A 24,675-nucleotide genomic window follows, 5' to 3' on the forward strand; every position below is an offset into this window, starting at 1 on the left:
TCACTTCAAACAGTAACGTAAAACATCATCAGAATTAGTAACGGATGTTTAGTTAAGTACAAGCTAAAAAGAAGCCAAGGTAAAGTGTTTATCTTTTTTTCACAATAACTTATTCAATTGAAGGAACCGTCGGAAAACAGTTTTAAATATGTAAATGATTGATATACTTTTTCACTTTATATATTATGTTTCTCAGCTTCATTTATTTTAGGGGGCAGCTACATCTATGATAAATGCATAGACATTTTTTGAATTGCCACTCCTAGCGTTGTCATTGTACCACTCTGGTTACTTTATATTTATGTAGTATTTGTATAACATCTAATCAGCATTTTATTAAAACCAACTGTCCCTACGAGTATAGATACACGCACTTCATTTGTTTACCCTTTAAGAAACTTGTGTTCTATGGAACCTACACTATATTATAGTTCGTGACATATGAAGGCAAAAACGTGTTAATGACCATACGAAATTTTATACAACGTATAAATAGATTATTGTTAAAGGCGTTTATCTCCGAAAGGCAGGGGCCTCGGGTGGCCGAGTGGTTTAAAGTAGTTATACTGTAATCCCTCGCTAGTCAACACTGAGGTTACTTCGAAACCTGCTCGTGCTATCGACTCCAAGCCGGCTTAATTTGCTAGGATTGTCAGTTTTCATAACGGTTTTCTCCGGACACCCCTGCTTCCTCCATCAATAAAAAACTGGCCGCCGGGAAAAATAAAAAATAAAGCAGTGCTTAGAAGTGGCATTATACCATCAAATATGTTTCCCGATTTTAAAAGCTTCTCTCCACAATTAACCACTGTTGTTTTTCTAAGAAATATAAGGAAAATTCAAATTATTCCTGATCGTCGTAAACTGTAAATGTTATGGGACTCGATCTAACATGCATTGACCAAGAATGTGTGAGCAATTTCAAAACTGAAATGATGAGAGCGTGACTTTGAAATGACATTTTTTGATTGACCGAAACGTAGTGCATTTGAAACATTTCGAAGTTCAAATAAATAACGAAGTAAAAGAAAACCAATTGGCAAAGGGTCCAAAAGATTATGCCACATCTGTTAAAAGTCATATATGAATGCATGGAGGTAAACAAATCTACGTTTTCTAAACAAGAAAATATCTTATATATAAAGAAATTGTATGAATTGTATAATTGTAAACTGATGAATTAGTATATCATAAGTATAACTAGAGGCTCTAAAGACTCTGTGTTTAGAGCTCGAGTGTCGCTCACTTTGGTTTATGTGCATATTAAACAAAGGACACGCACGAATGCATGACTATATTGCGTTTTGATGATGGTGATGAGTTTGTAGATCTCAAGTTACTTTACTGCACATTCTTGCTGCTTACAATTATCTCTATCTATAATTGGCCAAAATGTTTTGCTAAAATTTAACAATTTTACGAAAATTATTAAAAAATGTCTGTAAAGGGCATTAACTTCTTAAGGGCATACGATACAGTTACAACCGGGCTGAAGTACGGTCACTATTCACTATTCACTATTCAAAATTCATGAATAGTGAACTGTGGTGGTTTTTTTTGCACTATTCACTATTCAAGTTTATGAAATTGAATAAATTTAGTATCAAACTATGACATATCGGGAAAAGATGCATATTTTGACTGATTTTTATCATTCAAACTGATTTAATTTGAAAACGAGTACATGGACCCCTATTTTTCAAATGACATTTTGTTTCATTTTGCAGGGAGATTATGTGACCCAAATTTTATAAAACTGTAAATAGCACATTTTTTTAATTTTGATAAACATGCAGCAAAAAATGACGTTTTTTCCTCTATTCATGAACATTTGATAAATATGAGTTATTTCTGAAAAAAAAAATTGCAGAATTTTTAATGATACTTATAAAAAACAGACATCACCGATTATTTAACAAAAAAACAATTTGTGTTTATCTTTTAAAACAAAAAAGTTATGTCTTTCTTTCGAAAAAGAAAATACGGTCACAAATCTGAATTTTGAACAAATATACAAAATTTCGACCTCATTTTACTCAAAAAGTAGCACATCATAAGGTATATTTTTAATTACATATGTAATTTAATCAGGTAAAAAATAGCCTATATGCAAATTTTCATCAACTTGTAAATACAGGTTCAAAACTGTATCGTATGCCTTTAAGGGGTCAATTGACCATTTTGGTCATGTTGACTTATTTGTAGATCTTACTTTGCTGTACAACAATACTGTTTACAGGTTTTTTTCTATCTGTAATAATATTGAGGATAATAAAAAAAGAAACTAATGGATTTTATTTAAATGTCGTTTTCAGGGGTACCAACCCAATAACGGATTGCCTGATTTGTCTGAAAATTAAAGAGCATTTATGAACAATTTTACCCCGTCAGATTTGCTCTATATGCTTTAATTGGGTTCAGAGATATGAGCAAAAACTGCATTTTACCCTTCTGTACATGTTTAGCCATGTCGGCCATCTTGGTTATCGGACAGGGTGATCAGACACATTTTTAGTGATGATTGTGGCAAAGTTTGGTTAAATTTAATCTAGCTGTTTCAGAGGAGAAGAGTTTTGTATAAGTTAACAGACGACGATGGACGACGGCCCCATGTGATGAGTAAAGCCCTTTGGGCTAAGCAAACTAAAAAAAGAAGATGTGGTATTAATGTCAATGAGACAACTCTCCACAAGGGCACACATGACACAGAAATTAACAACTATAGGTCACCGTACGTCCTTCAACAATGAGCAGAACCCATACCGCATAGTCCCCTATAAAAGGCCCCGAAATGACAAATGTAACACAATGTAAACGTAAAACGAGAAAACTTACGGCCTAATTTTAATACGTACACAAATGAAAGCGAAACAAATCTGTAACACGTCAACAAAACGAAAACCGCTGAAAACTCCTGACTTGGGACAGGTTCATACCTACAGAATGTTGCAGAGTTAATCATGTGAGTGGGATCAGAATCAGTTTTCAGAAGTATAGAACTGAAATTAATCAACATCAGTATGTTGCACGGTCAAAATAATTCGATTTCATCAGAATATACAGGCTTTTGTACTGATAATTGTTCAAAATGCTTTACATGTGATATTCAAATTCAAGTAGGCTTAAACAACTTTTGTGAATAACAGAAGTACAAGGGGATACTCATTTCTTTTGACCGACACTAAAGAAGTTTAAGACACCTTTTGGGTCTTTTAAACAGGTTTGATTTTTACTTATGAGCACACAACAGGCATTTGTTTAGGAAAACAACCCATCTTATATACCTATATGACGTGGTGTTTTTTTTCAGAGACAAGTGTTTGTGTATGATTATCTAATAATACAGATCATGTCCTCAGCATTCCAATAGAACCACATTTGATAAAATTGCTTACAAGGTATACAATTTCCAAATTTATAGTGTTGAATATATTTTCGAATGTCCGAAGTAGGAGGAGTGACAGTTGTGGATTAACTTTTGGTTAAGATTCTGCCTCTAATTATATATATTAAAATTATAGCCTCGATTTATCGCTGCGTGTCTTGTGTTTCTACCTAACGGTTGCATATATATATGTGTGTGTATTCTGACAGATTATTTATTTTCAACTGCTGATAAGGCTGGCTGATTTATATTGTTACTTTTGTCAGAAGTCCATTGGACATCTCCTTTGTACAGGATATTTTTTAATACTAGGAATTCATTAAAATATCGTACAATTCTTGCAGTTTTCAGTGTTAAAGCGTGACACGACTCTTTTAGAAACTCTGAAAAATACGCCAGTAGAATACAGAATCAATATACTCATATAAAATAAAACAAACCAACGAAGTGAGCACTGCTATATAGCGCACATACAGTGTATTACTAGGTGTATTATTTTTAAGATAACAGATCAAAAGAGGTATTTTCCTTAAAAAATTGCACACACCGATTAGAAAATTGTTTACATGCAAACATATCATTGAACAACTGGGGATTATTCTTGCGGTCAACATGACATGCATCATGATGCATATTATATTATGATTTGAAATGGTTTGTAAATATTTATGGCGTTAAATATGTCTTTTATTTGGATTATACACAGTCGTGTAATCGTAAAGGTAAATGAATATTTTTATATGCACATGTCACACAAAGATATGAGATAAAAGTCTATACCTATTTGCTTATTACGTACCGTTACTTGTGTGATGGTCTCTGAAATAAAATTAACTGTTTCTTCATATAGATATATATACCAAAAGAATAACTTAATAGGTTGCTAGGTATTCCGATTCGAAGGAGTAACCAACTACAAATTTAATGATGTTTACTGAAAAATAAAAACCATGACCATCGCCATTTTTTACAGAATACTGTATTTACCACTTCATATATTGAAGGTATCAATTGTTCATCAATTTGTAGACTTTTATTCAAATAAACAGTTACATCACCATGGTCGAATAATCTGTGGAGAGTATATACTTGATATATATGGAACTTTTTTTAGGGGGGGGGGTACTATTACCGTATATCACCCGATGTTTTCTTTTAGAAAATCGGTTAGAAAAGGCTCGACTCGTCATATCAAAATTGAGATTCAATGACATAGAACCATAGTAACCCTATTTCGTAGCAAAGATGTCACTGAGATTCGTATATGTCTTCAATTATGCAAACAGCAACGGTCCATTAAAAGCTTCGACAATCTTCAATATACTGCCAACATTTAACTCCCTCGGGCAAAATTGACCTTCTTACATACTGAAACTGAGATTATAGTAGTTTCAGACTGAAAGAAAAAGTCACACTTATGACAAAATTGTGGAAATGCAAGGACGGATCCAGAACTTTTTATAAGGGTGGACCCAAATGACTGACCTAATGGGGGACCAACTTCAGTGATTCCATATATAACAAAACACATTTTCCAACAAAAGGGGAACTCGGGTCAACAGCCCCCTCCTTGGATCAGCCTATGAAATGAAAGTGTGATGAGTCTATTTCTGTATGTACTTGAAACATTATTTATACAGAATGTGCAATGAAATTTGTTTAACATTTAACTTAACAGAAGCTTTTATTAGTATTAAGTAGTAAATTTTTTCAATATTTTTTGGTATTTAATTTTTAACAGTTTACCACACATACATGTATGATGTTAAGCGTAACAGTTTCAGAAGTTGTTTACAAAATGACACATCAAATATGCTCGGTTTAACACATCGATGCATTTGAAACGTTGCCCGGTATTTAATTATTAATAATAATCTTATTATAATTTGATGATGAGTACAGGACTGTATAAACTCTAATAGAGATAATTTTGAATTTCTAACCCTTAGAAAACTTGCTGATACATTTATGCAGGATAAAGTATTTTTCACTTTTCTTCAGATTTATGTAACTAAAGCAAAGTGTTATACATTTTCAATAAATACTTCGAAACAACTATTAAACATCCATTCAATTGAATCTAGATTAAAATGAAGGAACTATCTGAAAACAGTCTAAAGTTTACTTACGTTCAATTTATGAATTATTTTCCCCAACTTATGAAGAACATTATAATATTTAAAATCAACCATGCTTATATCCCCTCATATTTTTTTTTAATTCTATGAGTAATATAACCATGTATTGCTTATGGATTTTGTATTTACTATTAATATATCATATTTATATTTGGAGGTTTTGGGCTCCACATAATACATCACAAGTCTTGACGTCTTACATGCACTGACTGCATCTAACGCAGATAATATAATTCATCTTAATGTTCAACCTGGTCTGTTTCAGTTATTATGAAAACTAACTAGATTCTGTTTTCCAATTTATGTCGGCAAAGGAGTTGAATAATATGTAAAACCAGTGGCGGATCTATGGGGTTCCGGGGGTTGGAACACCCCCTTTTCAATACGATCAATGCATTTGAATGGGGACTCATGAATGGAATATAAAAAAGAAGATGTGGTATATATGATTGCCAATGAGACAAATCTCTACAAGAGATCAAATGACACAGAAATTAACAGCTATAGGTCATCGTACGGCTTTCAACAATGAGCAAAGCCTACACCACATAGTCAGCTATAAAAGGCCCTGACATGACAAATGTAAAACAATTCAAACGAGAAAACTAACGGTATAATGTATGTACAAAAAATGAACGAAAAACAGATATATAGCACATCAACAAACGACAACCACTGAATTACAGGCTCCTGGGTAGGGACAGGCACATACATACATAAAGTGGCGGGGTTAAACATGTTAGCAGGATCTAAACCCACTCCTAACATTGGACAGGGGTGTAACAGTACACCATAAGAACGAATTATAAAAATCAGCTGAAAAAGGCTTAACCTATATATCAGATGGACACAAATAGAAATACATCTAACAAAAAAACAGTGGACGTGGGAACCCCCTTTTATAAATGTCTGGATCCGCACGTGGTATGATTGATAATGTTACAACTTTTCAACAGAGACCAAATGACATGGAAGTTTAAAACAGCTATTTAAAGTCACCGTATGGCCTTTAAGATCTTGAACAATGAGCAAACCCCATATCGCATGAAATACTATAAAAGGCCCTAGCTGATATGAAAAATGTTAGACAACTTAAATAAGAAAATGATAACGGACTGATTTATATACAAAACAATAAACGAAACATAGATGCGATATTCAGTATGATAACGGCACGAATTGTTCAAATAGCATATTCTGTCATTATTTAATGGAAATTCATTTGGTCAAGCTAGGTGACCTCTCCACTCAATTGAGTCACATTCTAAGACAAAAGTTTTGTTTTTTGTAGTCTATATTGAAAACATTCATATGGCAGTTGGTGTTATAACCATCATAGACGAATTTGAATTAGAGACGCTGTCATTATGAATAGGCCATAATTAAGTTTGCACATATGTTAATAATTAGGGAATGATATCCCTCTCTACATGATAAGATCGAGGTCAACTCTCAAGTAACCTCTTGATTGGTTTTATTCAACAATTGATTTTGTATTCAGATATCTGACATATCAGTTACATGGTTTGTAGACGTAGGGATGATTGAAACGAGGATTGAAAGTTCCTATATATCTGGCAATTTTGATAAATTAAGTTTAAAATATTAGAAGATGAAACGATAGGAGTTTCTTAAATGTGAGTATGAATGTTCATCCCGTAAACATGTTTTGAAATTATGCAACATTTAGACGATTTCATTCAGAAATCCCGTACACATGTGCTTCAGTTCAATTATGTTTCTCTTTGGTTTCAATTCTTGCAAGGAGGTTATATAACCTCATTGATTCTACTAACAAAATGACAATAGACATAAATTGTCGATCTTAGAGTAATCGCTGCATGTTATCTGTTTTTTTCTCATAATTAATTGAATATTCTATACATATTTTCGAACATCCTGGCACTTTAAATTTCTAGGAGGTGAAATTCTCGGGAATTTTTAATTCCAATTTAAAAGCAAACGGTAAAAGATATCACAAAGATTTTAAAAACACATGTCTAATATGATAAGGAGATTTGAAAAAAACCGATCTCAAATTTAATTTTAATGATTCAACAAAAAATAAATTGAGTTTTAAGTTTGTGTACCTATATATGGTAAAACCCGAGGATTTGTCACCGCTTCAACTCCAATATTCAAATAGATAAACACAATCTAATTATCTGATTGGTCAATCTTCAGCTGTGATGCAAACACGAAATTATGTATAGACTTATTCGATATTAATGTTATCTTATTTTTTACAAGAGAACGAATTTGGGAATTATAACCATACAAAAATACAAAAGGACCAACGGAAAATCACTGTCTAAAAAATGGTAAAACCAAATAGGGGAAAATGATCTCGATTGTTGCAATTGTTTGTATTTAGAGTTCTTGATTGAATCGGAAATATCTATGTATATTATAAAGTGTTATTATAGATGTATACACCTTATATCTATGGTATTCACTATGTCTTCAGCAAAAAATATTGTTTGTTTGTTTCAGAATCCAGCTATTAAAGCGATTTGTATAAGTAACCGGTCAAGTTAATACTGCGGCCTGCATACATGGTATATAAGTGATTGAAGATAGTTGTAACTCATCCTTTAAAGAATAGTTGTATTGTATTGTAAGTAAAAAATAGGACAATCCCAACAATATTGAGATCACGTTTTACACACATTCTTAAAAAAAACATGTAATCCTACAATTTTATTGGATCGAAAATTCAATTTGTTTTTAAAGATTTACGTAAATGAATATAACTATCCCTTTCTTCATATGTATATTGAGATAGATGAGTAATATTTAACCATAAAATTTGATTTAAATGCATCCAACCTAGCAAACAGTTATATGTCTTATTTTATTTATAAATCGAAAGCTGATTATCTATGCTTCTAGTAGACGAATCGTACCGTGTAATTTCCTTCAAATCAAAATCAAAGATCAAGGGCGGATTTTTGTTTTATTCTTCGTCTGATCAATAAGAATAAGATAAACGTATAAGACGAGAGGTAAGCAGTCACTAACCAAACTATTTATAATGTGTTCTAAATAAACAGCACATGTTTAAAGAATTCCAGGGAAAATGATTTCTATATACTTTATAAGGCAATGCAAGAGGAATATTATAAGAATAACTTGATATATAAATAATAATCTCTTCTAAAAAGGATGAAGAAAAACAAAACTTGACAGTATTTATATCATTTATAACAAAGAGCCTTTTGAAAACTGTCCCTTGCTCTAAAGTTAATAGGTCAATTTTACACCTGACATATTTGGTTATTTTGTTATATATAGCCGCCGGTGCTGTATACATGTAAACAAAGTGTACGTCTATAAATATAAATACACGTTTCACCTGTTTACTCTTTGTAGATAACCTTGCACCTGAAGAAGTAAAAATGGTGAGTTTTTTTATATAAATATATAGTTTTAGGGAAAAGGGGGCCCATGAAACATACATTATCTCACTTGTTGAAATTGGTCAGTACGAAACCTGTAACTGAGCAATGTATAATAAAATAAGACGACAACAAAATTTATACGTAGGTACAGTTGGACTTCAGAGGGTTTTTTATGACGGTTTTCAGTACTTTTCGGTACATGACTTGTATTGTAAACAATGCTGTACAAATTCATGGGCATATAGCATGTATAGGGAGAGTATTCTGTGCACGTTATACTAAACAAGTTACATTAGACATATACATGATCGAATTACCTTTGAACATTTTAAAAGAAACGTTTGAATATAAATAATCCACTTGGATTCTCTTTTATCGATGTAACATTTAAATATTTCTTTGATAAAGAAAGATATGTGCTATGAAAAAAACATAATTCTTTACTTTTAATCTTCTTTGCTTTTATGGATATTTTGATGCACAGGGATATATGTAGGTGTAGAGACAGTTACTGTTGTTGAAAAGATCTATTGAGATGACTCAGCTGGAACATATCACTGATGTTCCTAAATTTGTTCTATTCGATTTTCTTGTTTAAAACCCGTGACCGAAATCGCAAATTACAAATCCATACTATTTTATTTCTTTAGATTTTTTATGTTGTAGGTATACGTTTCCGTTTTAATACTTTAAATTAATTTCGTTTAAATGGTACATATATAATTAGAGGTGGCGATCTAGGGAAATCTATGGTCAAAATAATCAAAGGTAGGTTGTAAAACGTCGATTTTTTTTTTCGACAACTATATAACAGATTGATTGATACACACAACCCCCTCCCCCAACACAAAAAAAAACGATGACGGTATATGATTACTTTATATCTTTAAAATGAAAGTTTATGTATCAACAATTGACTTATAGTTGTATAAGAAAAATCTATATATTTGAAATTGGAAATTTTATGATTTAAAGATAAATTCGGAACTTTTTCGCCGATTTTATGTGCTTTCTATTTTTGACGACATTTTTGGCACTGTTTATCAAGATTTTGCAGTTCTGAAACATCTGGACATCGCGACATGTATTTTATCAGTGACTGTCCAAATTGTAGCTTTTTAAGTAAAAATCCTGCATGTTTCCTGTTCATAATTCGTCTCACCAATTGGAATATAGTAGTGTAATGTTTTTTTGTCGAGCCTTCGACTTTTGTCGAAAAAGCGAGACTAAGCGATCCAACATTCTGTCGTCGTCGTTGTTGTCGTCGTCGGCGGCGGCGTCCACAAATATTCGGCACTCTGTGGTTAAAGTTTTTGAAATTTTAATAACTTTCTTAAACTATGCTGGATTACTTCCAAAAGTGGACAGAAGCTTGTTTATGATCATAAGATAGTATCCAGAAGTACATTTTGTAAAAATAAAATTCCATTTTTTCCGTATTTACCTATAAATGGACTTAGTTTTTTTGTGGGGAAACATTACATTCACTCTGTGGTTAAAGTTTTTAAAATTTTAAGAACTTTCTTAAACTATCCTGGGTTTGTACCAAACTTGGACAGAAGCTTGTTTATGATCATAAGATAGTATCCAGAAGTAAATTTCGTAAAAATAAAATTCCATTTTTTCCGTATTTTACTGATAAATGGACTTTGTTTTTCTGCGGGGAAACGTTACATTCACTCTGTGGTTAAAGTTTTTAAAATTTTAATTACTTTCTTAAAATATCCTGGGTTTGTACCAAACTTGGACAGAAGCTTGTTTATGATCAAAAGATAATATACAGAAGTTTTTGTGAAAAAATAAATCCGTTTTTTCCGTATTTTACTTTAAAATGGACTTAAATTTTCTACCAGGAAACAACACATTCACTCTGTGGTTAAATTTTTTTAAAAACTAATAACTTTCTTATACTACTTTTAATTTGTACCAAACTTAGACAGAAGCTTGGTAATGATCAAAAGCTAGTATTTAGAAGGAAATTTTGTTAATATTTTGTACCTGTGTATCTGTATTTTACTTATAAATGGACTTTCTTCCAGTTAACATTACATACAGTATGCAGTTAAAGTTTTTAAACATTTATTAGATTCATAAACTATCCTGGATTTTTACCAAACTATGACAGAAGCTTCTTACAATCAAAAGATAGTATCAAGAGAATAATTTTTATTGAATTTTTTCCTCATTTTTGTTGAGCCTGTGATTTTCAGCAAAAGTAGGCGAGACACTGGGTTCCGCGGAACCCTTACAATTTTTTTATCGTAACATATAAAAGCATAAGTCTTAAAATGTTGTTTTTTTAACGCTAAAATGTGTTTTTTTTTTGTATTTTGAAGTCGGTCGTAGAGAAAGTAGAATTGCAGATCCAACCAAATGACAGTAAAGAACAGGATGTGACCGTGGTTGACAGCTATAAACCAGTGTATGGCGTAGAAGATGTTCCACCATGGTATCTCTGTATATTATTAGGATTCCAGGTTTGTAGTGCAGTTAGTTTAATAATAAACGGTAATCCGTATATATAGGTCAAAACAAATAATAACACCGAACAATTCTTGTTTCTTACAAATATATTATATATTTATACTTCATACAGGTTCTTTTCAAGAAAAAAAGAAAAGAATCTAGCATTACGATTTTTAAATCAGCTTTAATTGATGATAACCTCGAAATGTCATTACTCGAAGTTTGATAACTTTTGATAGCATCGAACCAAACGTATTATTAACTTAAAATACCACAGTTACAGTTTAGTCTGCTTTTCATTCCTGAACTGACAGTGATGGTTTGGTGTAGACCTAAATTTACAACACATTTTCCCATTATGAATTTTCCATTTCTGTGTATCAGCATTCCTGGATTTATGATATTCCAGGTCTGGCGGTTTTTATCATGACTTCTATTATGGAGGGATACTGCATACAAACAAGAGGCGGAATAGTATAACAGAATAATTGAAAACGAACTGACAATGTCATGGCAAAACCATAAAACTACTAAAAGACAGATAACAGTGTAAGAAACACAACATAGAATACTAAAACTGAGCAACACAAATTTGACTAAAAATCGGATGAATTTCAGGTGATCCGGAAGTGTATGCAGATCTTGCTCCAAATGTGACACATGTCAAGGACCAAATGCGTCAAGGGCTCCTAATGTATACAATATAGTCTTCCCTTTGCTTTTACGTGTTTTGTTTTTAATTTTAGTTAATTTATATGTTTTGGGGTTTAGTGTGACGTCAATTTTCATCGAACTAGTGCACATTTTGCAAAGGGGCCAGCTGAAGCCCGCCTCCGGGTGTGGCATTCTAGCTGTGTTGAGGACCCATTGGTTGTCTTCAACTGTTTGGCTTGGTTGTTGTATTTTTTTTTTTAAATTCACCATCTCCATTTTCATTTTTAATTTCATTTACATACATTATCATGATTTGTTTGATAAATATTGATGACACAGATGGATGCTACTTATCACCATATTTTCAGTTGAAATGTTTACCGTCCAAGAGCGCCTAAGTTCACTCCATATATCTGAAAGAGTTATCAGTGCTAAATCAGTAGTTGTCTATGTACTGTCTTGTCATGATAGTTTCCATGTAGTCGTTTTTCGTTATGGCCATAGTGATGCCGGTATTTCACAACAAGTGTTTCATTGCTTCCTTTGCATCTTCTCTCGTTGGTTACATATCTCTTTAGTCATATATTAATCATAATCCCATTTCCTCCCTAACATTATTTGTCTGTTATTTTACCAGGAATCGACCATACTCACTTATATTATAATAATAAAGCCATATTCATTTTCAGCACTACTTAACAGCTTTTGGATCAACTATAACAGTTCCATTTGTTCTGTATCAAGCATTATGTATCGGTGAAGACGGTGTTGGACTCAGTCAGCTTATCAATACGATATTCTTTATGTCTGGGTTGAGTACCCTCTTACAAACCACATTTGGTATAAGGCAAGTATCCGTATGCGATTTGACTTTCTCATTATAAGATCTTATAACATTCCTTTGCATTTGCTCTGTGAATATCAAATATGTATTCCACGATGGAAGCTGATTTTTTGTGCTTTCTCTGCATGGACCTTTATACAATTCAGTAATGGATTCCTTTATATACAAATGTTAAATGCAAACATGTTTATCGTAATATTATTTCCGTCTATTCCTTTGCTTATTGTGTTATATTGGTCTTTTCCTCAAAATCCTGAATTCTCCACCGCCAAAAAAAATTAGATCTATAAACTGAATGTTGTTACCAAAGCCACTCAAGTACGACTCACTGGCTGGTGAATAGGGTGAATAGTACTGCATAGACATTTACAGTAAAGCAGCCAGTAGAAGTAAATATTAAGCGATATACATATGTATAAGATAAATCAAATAAGCAAATCGAATAAGGACAAATCGAAGATAGTGACAATGATAGTTGCTGCATAATTTCATTGAACGAGGAAGGCTCACTTCGTCGCAACGCTTTTTCACACCATGTCCAAATTCTCCCTAATTAAATACATACTCAAAAAAGTACTTGAATAGTACCTGCAATTTACAGTGTAAAAGCTTCCAATGTGTACTTTGAGATATTTCAAAATAATAGTATGTGTAGATGCAACAGGAGTATATCAGTGTTCATAAGTCATAAATCGATTGAGAGAAAACAAAGCCGGGTTACAAACTAAGACTGAGGAAAACACATCAACTATAAGAGGAAAACAGAAAAACAACAGGAACACTTGAGTGAACAAAATCAAAAGACGACTACATAAAAACGAACTAGTTGAATGTAGAAATCAAGTTTTTTGTCTGACGTTTCAACGACAAACGTCACATGAAATCCAAAATTTTCAAGACAATGATTGGAAAGGCAATTTTATAATTTTTTGGACATCAAACGATAAGAAATAACAGATTATACAAACCAAAACCATAAAAGACAGCATCAAAAATAAATACATGAATTTGGATGTACGACATACATGTCATTTTGGGGAATAAGACGATCATAGTTTTGAAAGGCAATTTTATAATTATTTGGACACCTCACTATAATACGTAACAAATTATTTAACCGAAACCATAACGGAAATATAAATAAAAGATAAATACATGAATGTAACTATATAAGTAAACTTCAAAGGACTCACATGTGGCATGTGACTTCAATTTTAATAAACTTTGGTAATGTAGAATTTCTATGATTAAGGTCTTCTTTGGTTCCCCGAAATTATAAAAAGATAATAACATTCTTTAAAAAAAATCATGTGAATTCTATTATTATTATTCAATTAAAGATAAAATCTGAACACTTATTGGCACTCACACCACATCTTCCTATATCTACTCAGAGGGACGTAATGTAATTTGTAATGTTATTGTGAAGTCATTAACAAATGGAAATTGACATAAAAATGTCATCTAATATGCGCTTATGCAGAAATTTAACTTCTACATACTACATCTTTGTTGTAAGTTCATTTTAGATGTAATAATGTTTTCATATTTTCACATTTCATATTAATATGTAAACATATAGTATATCAAAGTTTTTATCAATTTACAGGTTGCCTATAATTCAGGGAGCTACATTTGCGTTTTTGGCTCCCACCACAGCTATACTTGAACAAATGGGAGAATGCTCTATGATAAAAGGTGACAGGCATTATTTAATTGGAAGAACACATACCTTATGATAAAATACTGAATGGTGTTAAAATATTTATTTTCCAAATATTCACAGTCATGGAAAAAAAATCACGAAATCAACACACAGACACAAGTGCTTGAATGACACAATCTAAATCACTTTGAATCAAGACAAACATCGAATAAATTGAAAAATCTCCCGCAAAATTGTTTTAATTTTCCTAAATAAAAATGCCTTCCGAAAAATAAATGGCGAAAGGAAGAGAAAATACTTCTGATACTGTCGTTTTGATTAGAAAGTAATATTATTATCCAAAGCATACCTTTTGTTAAATTCCGGCTTGTCAATAAAGATCAATAAATACTTCTACAGTAAATACATATATATTTGTGATGATACTTTTTATCAAATTTAAGAAAATCACAATGATAACTTTTATCTATGAATGAAGTAACTTAATAATAAGCTACACTGTATATATCATTGGATCCCCAAGGGTGACTGGGGTATAGAAATATGGTCACTTGGTCTTCTCCCGACCGGCAGTATAACGCTTGCCGAAGTGGGGCGTCCGTTTGGCTGTGCGGGATGTATCAAGTTCGCAGTCACGTCCGGTCAGAAGGGGGACGTTAAATCCGATGCCTCGTGTAAAGAGAGTGCCACGCTCTTTGCACATTAAGAACCCTTACAACAACTCTTTGAGGGGTCCGTAGGTGGCCTGTTGCAAGGCAAAATTTCTGTCTCTATCCAATATACCCTCATTTTCCAGTGGCAGTCCAAATTTCTCAGACCAACGTCCTCTATTATAACAACCTACCTATTGTATTAATTGTTAACTTGTTCTCGTCCTGAATATGCATGAAATATTTGCTACTGGACGTTAAGCAACCAACAATCAATCAATCAATGTATATATCATTGGTGACATCGGTATATTTTGAAAAAAACGTATTTTTTATACAGTGCCGCGTAAAGTATACTCACTATCGTTATAAGACATTGGCGGAAAATTCCACGCTCAGTTGATGTTAAAATATAAAAGTATCGGAGAACTAGCCTATTTAAAAATCGCTAACAAGTAGATGCATGGTACAACTCTATGAAGGCCACAGTGGTATACCGTTGTTCAAAATTGAAATCGATTGAGAGATCACAAATCTGGGTTAAAAACTAAAACCGAGGGAAACAACGAAACAACGGAAACACTGAAGTGCAACAAAAACAAACAACTGTGCAACGAACTATTATATAACAACATTCATATTAGGAATTTTAACATAATACCAAACACTTCCGAAATAAAGAAACTGTAATAAAGCTTCCACTTGATTGTCAAGATCATTCGATCATACCCCCACTTTTTATTGGTGTGCGTTTTTTTGGGATCTATGTAAATTAAGTTAAAGAAACCACTTTTACTGCTCAAGATACGAATATGAGATTAAGACGTTTTCTGCCATTCAAAGCACTACCATATTAAGTTCACGATGGATGACATGTGCACTCTGGTGGACTATTGCCACGCGATCATACAACGTTTCCTTAGATCAATCTACATATCACTTTACATGATTCTATATATCAACAATTAACACGGATAGTATTAAACAAACGATACTTTTTTTTGTTGTGTATCCGTTTATTGTTATCTGAGTAACCGTCTGTACTTAAATTACCTTTGTTATTGCTTGTCCATACTCAAATAAAGGATGTTTGTTTTAGACAACAACGTGACCATAGCTGTTGGTAGTGATGAGCACAGAGAAATCTGGCATGGGCGATTGAGAGAAGTATGTCTTTTGATTATTTTATGATTTCTATATAATTAAATTGTCTTTTGCTTTATAATAATTGTGTTGGATAGTTTTATTGTCGAGCCTGCAACTTTGTTGCAGAAAGCTCGACATAGGGATAGTGATCCGGCGGCGGCGGCGTTAGCTCACTTCTTAAATGCTTTATATTTCAGAAGGTGGAAGACTTGGGTGCTTCAAACTTTGCATATAGATGCTTCATGTTACGAAGTTTCCGTCAGTCACATGTCCAATGTCCTTGACCTCATTTTCATGGTTCAGTGACCACTTGAAAAAAAAGTTCAGATTTTTTGTAATGTTGAATTCTCTCTTATTATAAGTAATAGGATAACTATATTTGATATGTGCGTACCTTGCAAGGTCCTCATGTCTGTCAGACAGTTTTCACTTGACCTCGATCTCATTTCATGGATCAGTGAACAAGGTTAAGTTTTGGTGGTCAAGTCCATATCTCAGATACTATAAGCAATAGGGCTTGTATATTCGGTGTATGAAAGGACTGTAAGGTGTACATGTCTAACTGGCAGGTGTCATCTGACCTTGACCTCATTTTCATGGTTCAGTGGTTATAGTTAAGTTTTTGTGTTTTGGTGTGTTTTTCTCATACTAAATGCAACAGGTCTACTATATTTGTTGTATGGAATGATTGTAAGGTGTACATGTCTAGCGGTCAGATGTTATGTGACCTTGACCTCATTTTCATGGTTCAGTGGTCAAAGTGAAGTTTTTGAGTTTTGGTCTTTTATCTAATAGTATATGCCATAGGTCAACTATATTTGGTGTATGGAAATATTTGATGATCTTTATGTCAGTCGTGCAGGTTTTATTTGACCGTGACATCATTTTCACGGTTCATTGCACAGTGTTAAGTTTTTCGTGTTTTGGTCTATTTTTCTTCAACTATAAGTAATAGGTCAACTATATATGTTGTATAGAAGCATTGTTAGCTGTACATGTCTGCCTGGCTTGGTTCATCTGACCTTGACCTCAATTTCAAGGTTCATTGGTCTTTGTTTAGTTATCTTGATTAATGTTAAGTTTATGTGACAGTTGTAATAAAGCTTTATACTTAGGACTACCAACATAATATCAATGATTAGTACAGAAGGCGAGACATTACAGCGTGTGCACTTTTGTTTTATTTTATCTCTTGAAATTTCTAGTTTCTTTAACTCTTGGAAAATTTAAGATCTCAGCTAGTTTTTTTTTTTTTGTAACCAAGTCTTCATAGACTTAAGGTAATCCTGTAAACTGCCGCCATCCCAGAATACTCAAGATTGTTTATCTTTAGATAAGTCTAGAAAAAAATCATCGCCATCACGAATGCATTATTATTTTTATGTTAATTTACTATTTCCTTATTTTTTTATCATTTTAGCACAACGTATAGCATGATTTAATAAATCATAGATAACAAACCGTTTTAAAATTTTCAGGTTCAGGGTGCTATAATGATTGCCTCTTTGACACAAATTATAATTGGTTTCAGTGGAGTCATGGGTCTTTTACTACCTCATATTGGTCCTTTGGCCATTGCTCCAACCATTAGTTTGATCGGATTAGCATTATTTCCAGCAGCATATGACTTTGCCTCCACTCAGTGGTACATTGCTCTTACGTGAGTACTTTATTTAAACTGTTAAACCTAAGATAAATTACTCAGTCTTGTGTTTCATTGAAAATACCTTAACTGCAATTTCAGTTATGATTTCAGATCATTGGTAGCAAAAATGTTTTGTAAGATATTTTTTAATAAAAAAAAAATTATATTATCCTTCATTAATGCCGTTTTACGTTACAGGACGGTATTTTTCATAACCCTGTTTTCCCAGTACTTGCAGAATGTTAGTATTCCTATCTTTAACTATAACAGACAAAATGGTTGTAAGAAGCAAAAACTGTTCATCTTCAAACTATTTCCGGTAAGTAACTTCCATCATATGAAATAATCATCTTTGTGCATTACTGTCATTAGAGAAATCAAACTTTAATAATGGTTATATAACTAATACATGTATATTTTGATTTATGAACATACTTCTTTAAAATTTTTGGAAGTATTTGGATGATAAAATTGCCCAGCTGATAGTATGGTAACCTTTTGGAAACTTGAGATGCTTTTAGATTTAAAGTAAAAGTCATTGTTTCGCATTTTTTTTTATCAGGGTTACATTTTTGTTCAATTGCTGACAATTTAAACAATACATAAATAAAGGCAACAGTAGTATACCGTTGTTCAAAACTCTTAAATCCATGGACAAAAAACAAAATCGGGGTAACAAACTAAAACCGAGGGAAACGCATTAAATATGAGAGGAGAACAACGACACAACACCGAAACGCAACACACACAGAAACGGACCAAGCATCAGGCAAAATCCCACGAGAATAACAAATATAACATCTAAACCAAATACATGAATTTGGGATAAACAAGTACTGTGCCACGTCTTATCTTAATATCTCAAAAAAAGAGAAAACAAACGACACAACATTAAAATGCAACACACACAGAAACGAACAATAGTATAACAATGGCCACCTTCCTGACTTGGTACAGGACATTTTTAAAGGGGAGTAAAAATGGTGGGTTGAACCTGGTTTTGTGGCATGCCAAACCTCGCAAACACAAATATTTTTCTAAAATAAGATACATGAAAATATAAGGATTTCCCAAATGACTTGGTAATTATGTTTATATTATGGAGATATATTATGCTGCAGTTTTCAGTACATTTTTAAAAATTCACATATTATTTTCATCATTAGTCAATATCTGGTATCCAAGAAAAAATATAAGCAGCTTCAATGTGAGTGTTTATAGCTTCGTTGTTGAATTTTTATCATTTCGTTTGCACTTGGCATTTTTCTTTTCTTTTTTCTTTCGTTCGTTGTGCTCTTAATAACTCCGTCGTACGTTTTGAAACAAAAAATGTTACTAACGATGCCCAAAAATATCACTTGTAACTCCCAGCTTTGCTTCATACGCTTTCACTTTGGTTTAATTTTCTTATATCTCAATTGTTTGTACATTATATCATTATTTTAGAATTTTATTGCAACAGCAGTGTACCAATTCTCAAACTTAGTAATTCCTTCAGGAAAATACAAATTAAGATATAATAAAAAGAAAAAAAATCAGGGATACTAATAAATTCTGAAAATAACGAGACCAGGTTCGTCGACAACGTAAGCTTCTCTTGCTTATATTTTTTGCAAGAAATTGATGGTAAATGAAAACCTTCAGGCTTGATCAAAAGTACTTTCTCAAATCAGAAAAGTAAAGGCATGCTACAATACTTTTATTGAATTTGTCTATCTTGAAAAATCCCTCCATGTACATTTTGAAAGTTGAAGTAAAACATTGTGAACTTTATAAACAAATATGTAAGAAGTAATGCAAAAAAATGAATTTAATATTACATAAATAAAGCCACATAAAAAGATACATGGCTGGAGAGAATAGTGAAATATGGTTGAAGGGCATTTCCCCCTTATACAGTCATTAGTCTCTGAACTGTGAACACGCTTTAATATCTTTTTATTGCGATAAATCTGGCCTCACAACTTTTTTGAACTTTTGGTCCTTGGCGATCTTCAACTTTTTAGTCGGTCTGGCTTTTACAATTTTTACATCTGAGCGTAGTTTTGTGTGGACGTAGCGCGCGTCTGGAGTATAAACATATTTTGTAACTTATTACATTTTGATAGCTATTATTCGTTTGTTTCTTTGTCTTTTATTTTCTCCCATTTATCTGATTATTTATTGTAACCCTGTCGTGTAATGTTGTTATTTTAATGTTATAATTAACACTGCCATTAAAGCGAGAGGTTTGGCATGCCACAAAACCAGGTTTAACCCACCATTTTTTTTCTCATAAAATGCCCTGTACCAAGTGAGGAAAATGGCCATTGTTACATTATAGTTCGTTTCTATGTGCGTTACGTTTCGGTGTTGTGTCTCTGTTTTGTCGTTGTTCTCTTACATTTGATACAATTCCCTCAGTTTTAGTTTGTATAAACCCCGATTTTATTTTTTTCTCTATTGATTTATGAATTTTAAACAGCTGTATACTACTGGTACCTTTATTTGTTGAGAAGAAGAAGTCAACACAATTATAATACAAAAATACGAAAAAATAAACAAATTGTTTATAAAACAAACCATATTCGGTTCCTAGGAAGGGTACACCTTTCATTTTCAGTCATAGTTAATACAAAAACAACCAAAAATGTGCTAACAAACAATACTAACTGGCATTTATGACATACAAGCGCGTGATGCATACAATATTCGTTCGAAATTTGACAAGACATGCCTCACTACTTAAAGCAGTTGCATTATGTTTTGTTCGTTGATATGCAAATTCTGCTACTAAGCCCATCGCAAACTCTTGATTCCATTTTCACCACAATTCTAGGAGCAAGGTCATAATGGCATTTCAATATGATTTCATATAATAATGTTAGTTTTCGAAAATAATTATGTTTTGAAGTAATTAACTTGTATATTCCTTTTCACTCTTCTAGTTCGGTTTCTCTTGTTTTGTTGCTATGGTTTTTTTTTACATCTAAACCCGACAATTCCGTTTACTCCTTTTATTAATATATAAATAATAACGGTTATACGTTTTTTAAAACCAGTTACTATTATTTTATGTTCAGGTGTTGTTGGCCATGCTCCTTTCTTGGTTATTGTGTTACATTTTGACAGTGACAAATGTTCTAACTGATGATGTGAACGGATGGGGATACTTAGCTCGAACAGATACTAATCCTGGTGTCCTTTCAGATGCACAATGGTTTAGATTCCCTTATCCAGGTAAATAAATGAATGAATTGGCATGATCGAAAATATAGTTATTTATTGCATATTCAATGTGCGCAATGAATATACAACTACAAATCCGGTAAATAGTCTAATTCTATAAATTTGATTCACTTATGAAGAAAGTGAACATTTTTGAACATGTCCTTTAACATGATTTAGATGATTCATTTACGGGATAACCTCCAATGTCGATATCACCACTTTTGGTTATAGCTTTTTAAATCATATTTTAAAACTTTTACTCAAAAATTATGATGTTTATTTAGGCCAATGGGGAACTCCAACGGCTAGTGTTGCAGGAGTATTTGGAATGCTTGCTGGTGTATTGGCATCTATGATAGAATCAGTAGGAGACTATTATGCATGTGCAAAGATATCAGGCGCACGACCACCACCAGTGCATGCAATAAATAGAGGTAAACATTTCACATATCAATGGTGTTGACTACTTAAACACCTTTAACGTTTTTTAGCATATATCAGTTAATAAATGTTTTATATATAAATTTTATCAGTGTCATGTTCTAAAATCTTTTCAGAAATATTATTTCAAAAACTTACGTTTGTGCTGAGTTTTTGTATGAACACTTTTACAGTTGTCTTTTGACTAAATGAGACAATTTCATTTAATCCACCATTTTCTATATTTGAAAATGCCTGTACCAAGTCAGGAAAGTGACAGTTCTTGTCTATTCGTTTTTGATGCGTTTTTGTTATTTGATTTTGCCATTTGATTATGGACTTTCCGTATTGATTTTCCTCTGAGTTCAGTATTTTTGTGATTTTACTTTTTCCATAAGAATGGCATTTAGTTTTTTTCGGTTTTAAGCTTTAAAATTGTCTTTCGCCTTGACAGAAAATCGTGAATTCTGCATATTTCTAGAAATCGTTGACCTGATAGGATGGGGGTAAAGTGCATGAAGGTGTCTCCTTTTTCCAAATTCATAGAATGGAATATTAAATTGTTACTTGTGTAGAACCAGTATGCTATAGCTTTATGATCAGAGTTTTTCAAACAAATGTATTCCCTAATTTTGCGAAAAAAACCTTTGTGAAGAGCAAACATGCCTTGTTGAAGTTACAGTTTGATATTAAGTGCAATAGCACAATGGATAAGTATGTGTTTTCCTTGTGAGTAAGTTCAACAAAAAATAACAAACAGTCATGTATTTTAGGTATTGGCATGGAAGGAATAGCCTGTGTATTAGCAGGTGCTTGGGGATCTGGTAATGGAACTACGTCATATAGTGAGAATATAGGAGCAATTGGCATTACAAAGGTAAGAATTGTCTTAGAAGATTTCTGTATAATTTGTAATTTATGAATTTTAAGTAAAACGTATTTTATCTAGTGCATATGCTTAAAACAAAATTGAAACGTTAAGGTAGATTTTTAACGAATCTCTAATAGATTGACAGTATAAGTAAATTAACAAACCTCCAAGTCACGTTAAAAGATGTATATGTGCAAATTCCAATACTGTTATTTAAATACTAAAGTCCTAAACTAAATGTTTAAAGGATTATCAACAATTGTACATGATATGAAAATGTGATTTTGCGCTACATATTACTGGTTAAAAAAGTCTGCAATAATTTTAACAACTTAACGTGAGTTTGTAAAAAAAAATGTTGAAGGACCCAACATGAATTAATTTATTGTTGAAATAAACTATACAATAACATTTTATAGCTCTTCTCAAAGGAGACATTGAACATTTGGAATAAGTTTTAAAAAATCTAAATTTAGGTAACTTTCTACTCACTCACTAGTGTCTGAGCAGTTGATGAACCAGGGGTATGTCAAAGGTACTTGTACTTCCCGTCATTGTGTTATTGTAGTATGGTAAAATTTTGTATTCTTGTCTTTCTTTTTTGCTAATTTTCTTTGTCTATATGCCTTCTTGTTTATCTTTGTTGAAATATTTGCTTGTTTTTAAAATTGATTAGGATGATAACACAATGTTGACTGTTGTACTCCAATTTTTGACATTTTAAGCTATTATGTCTGTTTGTTTTGTTCGCACATTGGTAATCTAATGGACTTTTATGCGACTGTCACACAAGTGAGAGGTTAAGCTAGCTATAATATAACAAGGTTTTATCTATCATTTTCTACATAAGAAAATGCCTGTACCACGTCAGGAATATGACAGTTGTTATCCATTCGTTTGATGTGTTTGAGCATTTTATTCTGCAATTTGCTTATTGAATTTTATTTTAGAATAGTCGGAGCTCGGTATTTTTGTTATTTTACTTTTTGTCATGTGTATAATAAGGTTGTCATGTTGTTCAGTGTATAACAAGGTCGTCATGTTTTTCATACCTTAAAACAACACACATGAAACTGTTATACTATGAATTTTGTAAGTAAAGATTATAAGAAATTTTACAAATGGCCCTTGATTAAAGTTAATTCGAGTGAAATTGGCAATACGTCATTTATTAGACGCTTCTGATAAAGCGCATTAGGAAGCCTGATATATATATATATATCTTTTTATCTTTTGATAGGTAGGAAGCAGGAGAGTTGTCCAAGTAGGTGGAATAATTATGATTTTGTTGGGATGCCTTGGGAAATTTGGAGCATTGTTTGTAACTATTCCCAAGCCTGTTGTAGGGGGAATGTTTCTTGTTATGTTTGGTAAGTATTTACAATGGAAGAAAATTATATATGAATGATTTATTTATAAACTCAGTTAAAAGAAATCAATAAAGGTTAAAGAAATGTTGTTCAGTGCTTTTGAGTTAGTTTTTTTTCATGACTATAAAATGCAATACAAATGTAATGGTAATCATATATTTATATTATGTGTAGCACGAATACAGTACTTCTTTAAATTCTCTACTTCAAATGGACTCAGTCTAGCATCACATTTGTCTACATTTTTCAATTCTGTGAAATATTTTAACTAAACATGAATATTTTCCTTAACACAGGTATGATTACAGCTGTTGGTCTGTCTAACTTACAGTATGTCGACATGAGATCTTCAAGAAACATATTTATCTTGGGAGTTTCCTTATTTTTTGGATTATGCTTTCCATCATGGATGTCCGCAAACCAAGATAAGATTAACACAGGTAACACTTGTAGTACAGTACATTTTGTGACAGATAAACCAGAAAAATACATCCAAGTATGGCAAAATAATATTTAACATGTCATAAGATAATATAAGGAAATGACTAAGTCCTGTGATGTTTTGAATGTGTCTTAAGTAAGCATGAATCCTAGAATTTTAAGGTAGAACATAAAAATATGTGTCAAATTTGTCATCATTAAAAAAGGCGTCCTTATCTAAATAACACTTAGCAAAGCCAAACAGTAAAAACACACACATAGTTGCATTACTAAAAGTGTATTGAACAACTGAAAAATGCCTTTTTTCTTTGCCCTTAATTCTGGAACTAAGGAGTTGTTCAATTCGTAATGACTTTGTGTAACATATG

The 24,675-nt window shown here is 32.2% G+C and overlaps 1 protein-coding gene across 6 annotated transcripts in view; it reads left to right on the forward strand.

The window, feature by feature from the left end:
* LOC134706879 (solute carrier family 23 member 2-like) overlaps nt 1-24,675 on the forward strand; it is a 27,280-nt gene continuing 2,605 nt past the window's right edge. The window contains exons 1-15 of one of the 6 annotated variants that reach the window (XM_063566214.1): nt 2-79; nt 7,025-7,160; nt 8,017-8,140; nt 8,896-8,924; nt 11,261-11,401; nt 12,734-12,891; nt 14,498-14,586; nt 16,304-16,371; nt 17,829-18,010; nt 18,194-18,314; nt 21,058-21,214; nt 21,490-21,639; nt 22,399-22,502; nt 23,737-23,866; nt 24,163-24,306. In XM_063566214.1, coding sequence (XP_063422284.1) covers nt 8,922-8,924; nt 11,261-11,401; nt 12,734-12,891; nt 14,498-14,586; nt 16,304-16,371; nt 17,829-18,010; nt 18,194-18,314; nt 21,058-21,214; nt 21,490-21,639; nt 22,399-22,502; nt 23,737-23,866; nt 24,163-24,306 — 1,447 coding nt within the window. In that variant the 5' untranslated portion in view covers nt 2-79; nt 7,025-7,160; nt 8,017-8,140; nt 8,896-8,921. Of the gene's footprint in view, nt 80-6,973; nt 7,161-8,016; nt 8,141-8,413; nt 8,529-8,895; nt 8,925-9,675; nt 9,693-11,260; nt 11,402-12,733; nt 12,892-14,497; nt 14,587-16,303; nt 16,372-17,828; nt 18,011-18,193; nt 18,315-21,057; nt 21,215-21,489; nt 21,640-22,398; nt 22,503-23,736; nt 23,867-24,162; nt 24,307-24,675 lie in introns of those variants that run through there. The other 5 variants (XM_063566217.1, XM_063566215.1, XM_063566212.1 and 2 more) reach the window with 5 other exon arrangements.

Source organism: Mytilus trossulus, chromosome 2 (genome assembly GCF_036588685.1).
Source record: "Mytilus trossulus isolate FHL-02 chromosome 2, PNRI_Mtr1.1.1.hap1, whole genome shotgun sequence".
Lineage (NCBI taxonomy): Eukaryota > Metazoa > Mollusca > Bivalvia > Mytilida > Mytilidae > Mytilus > Mytilus trossulus.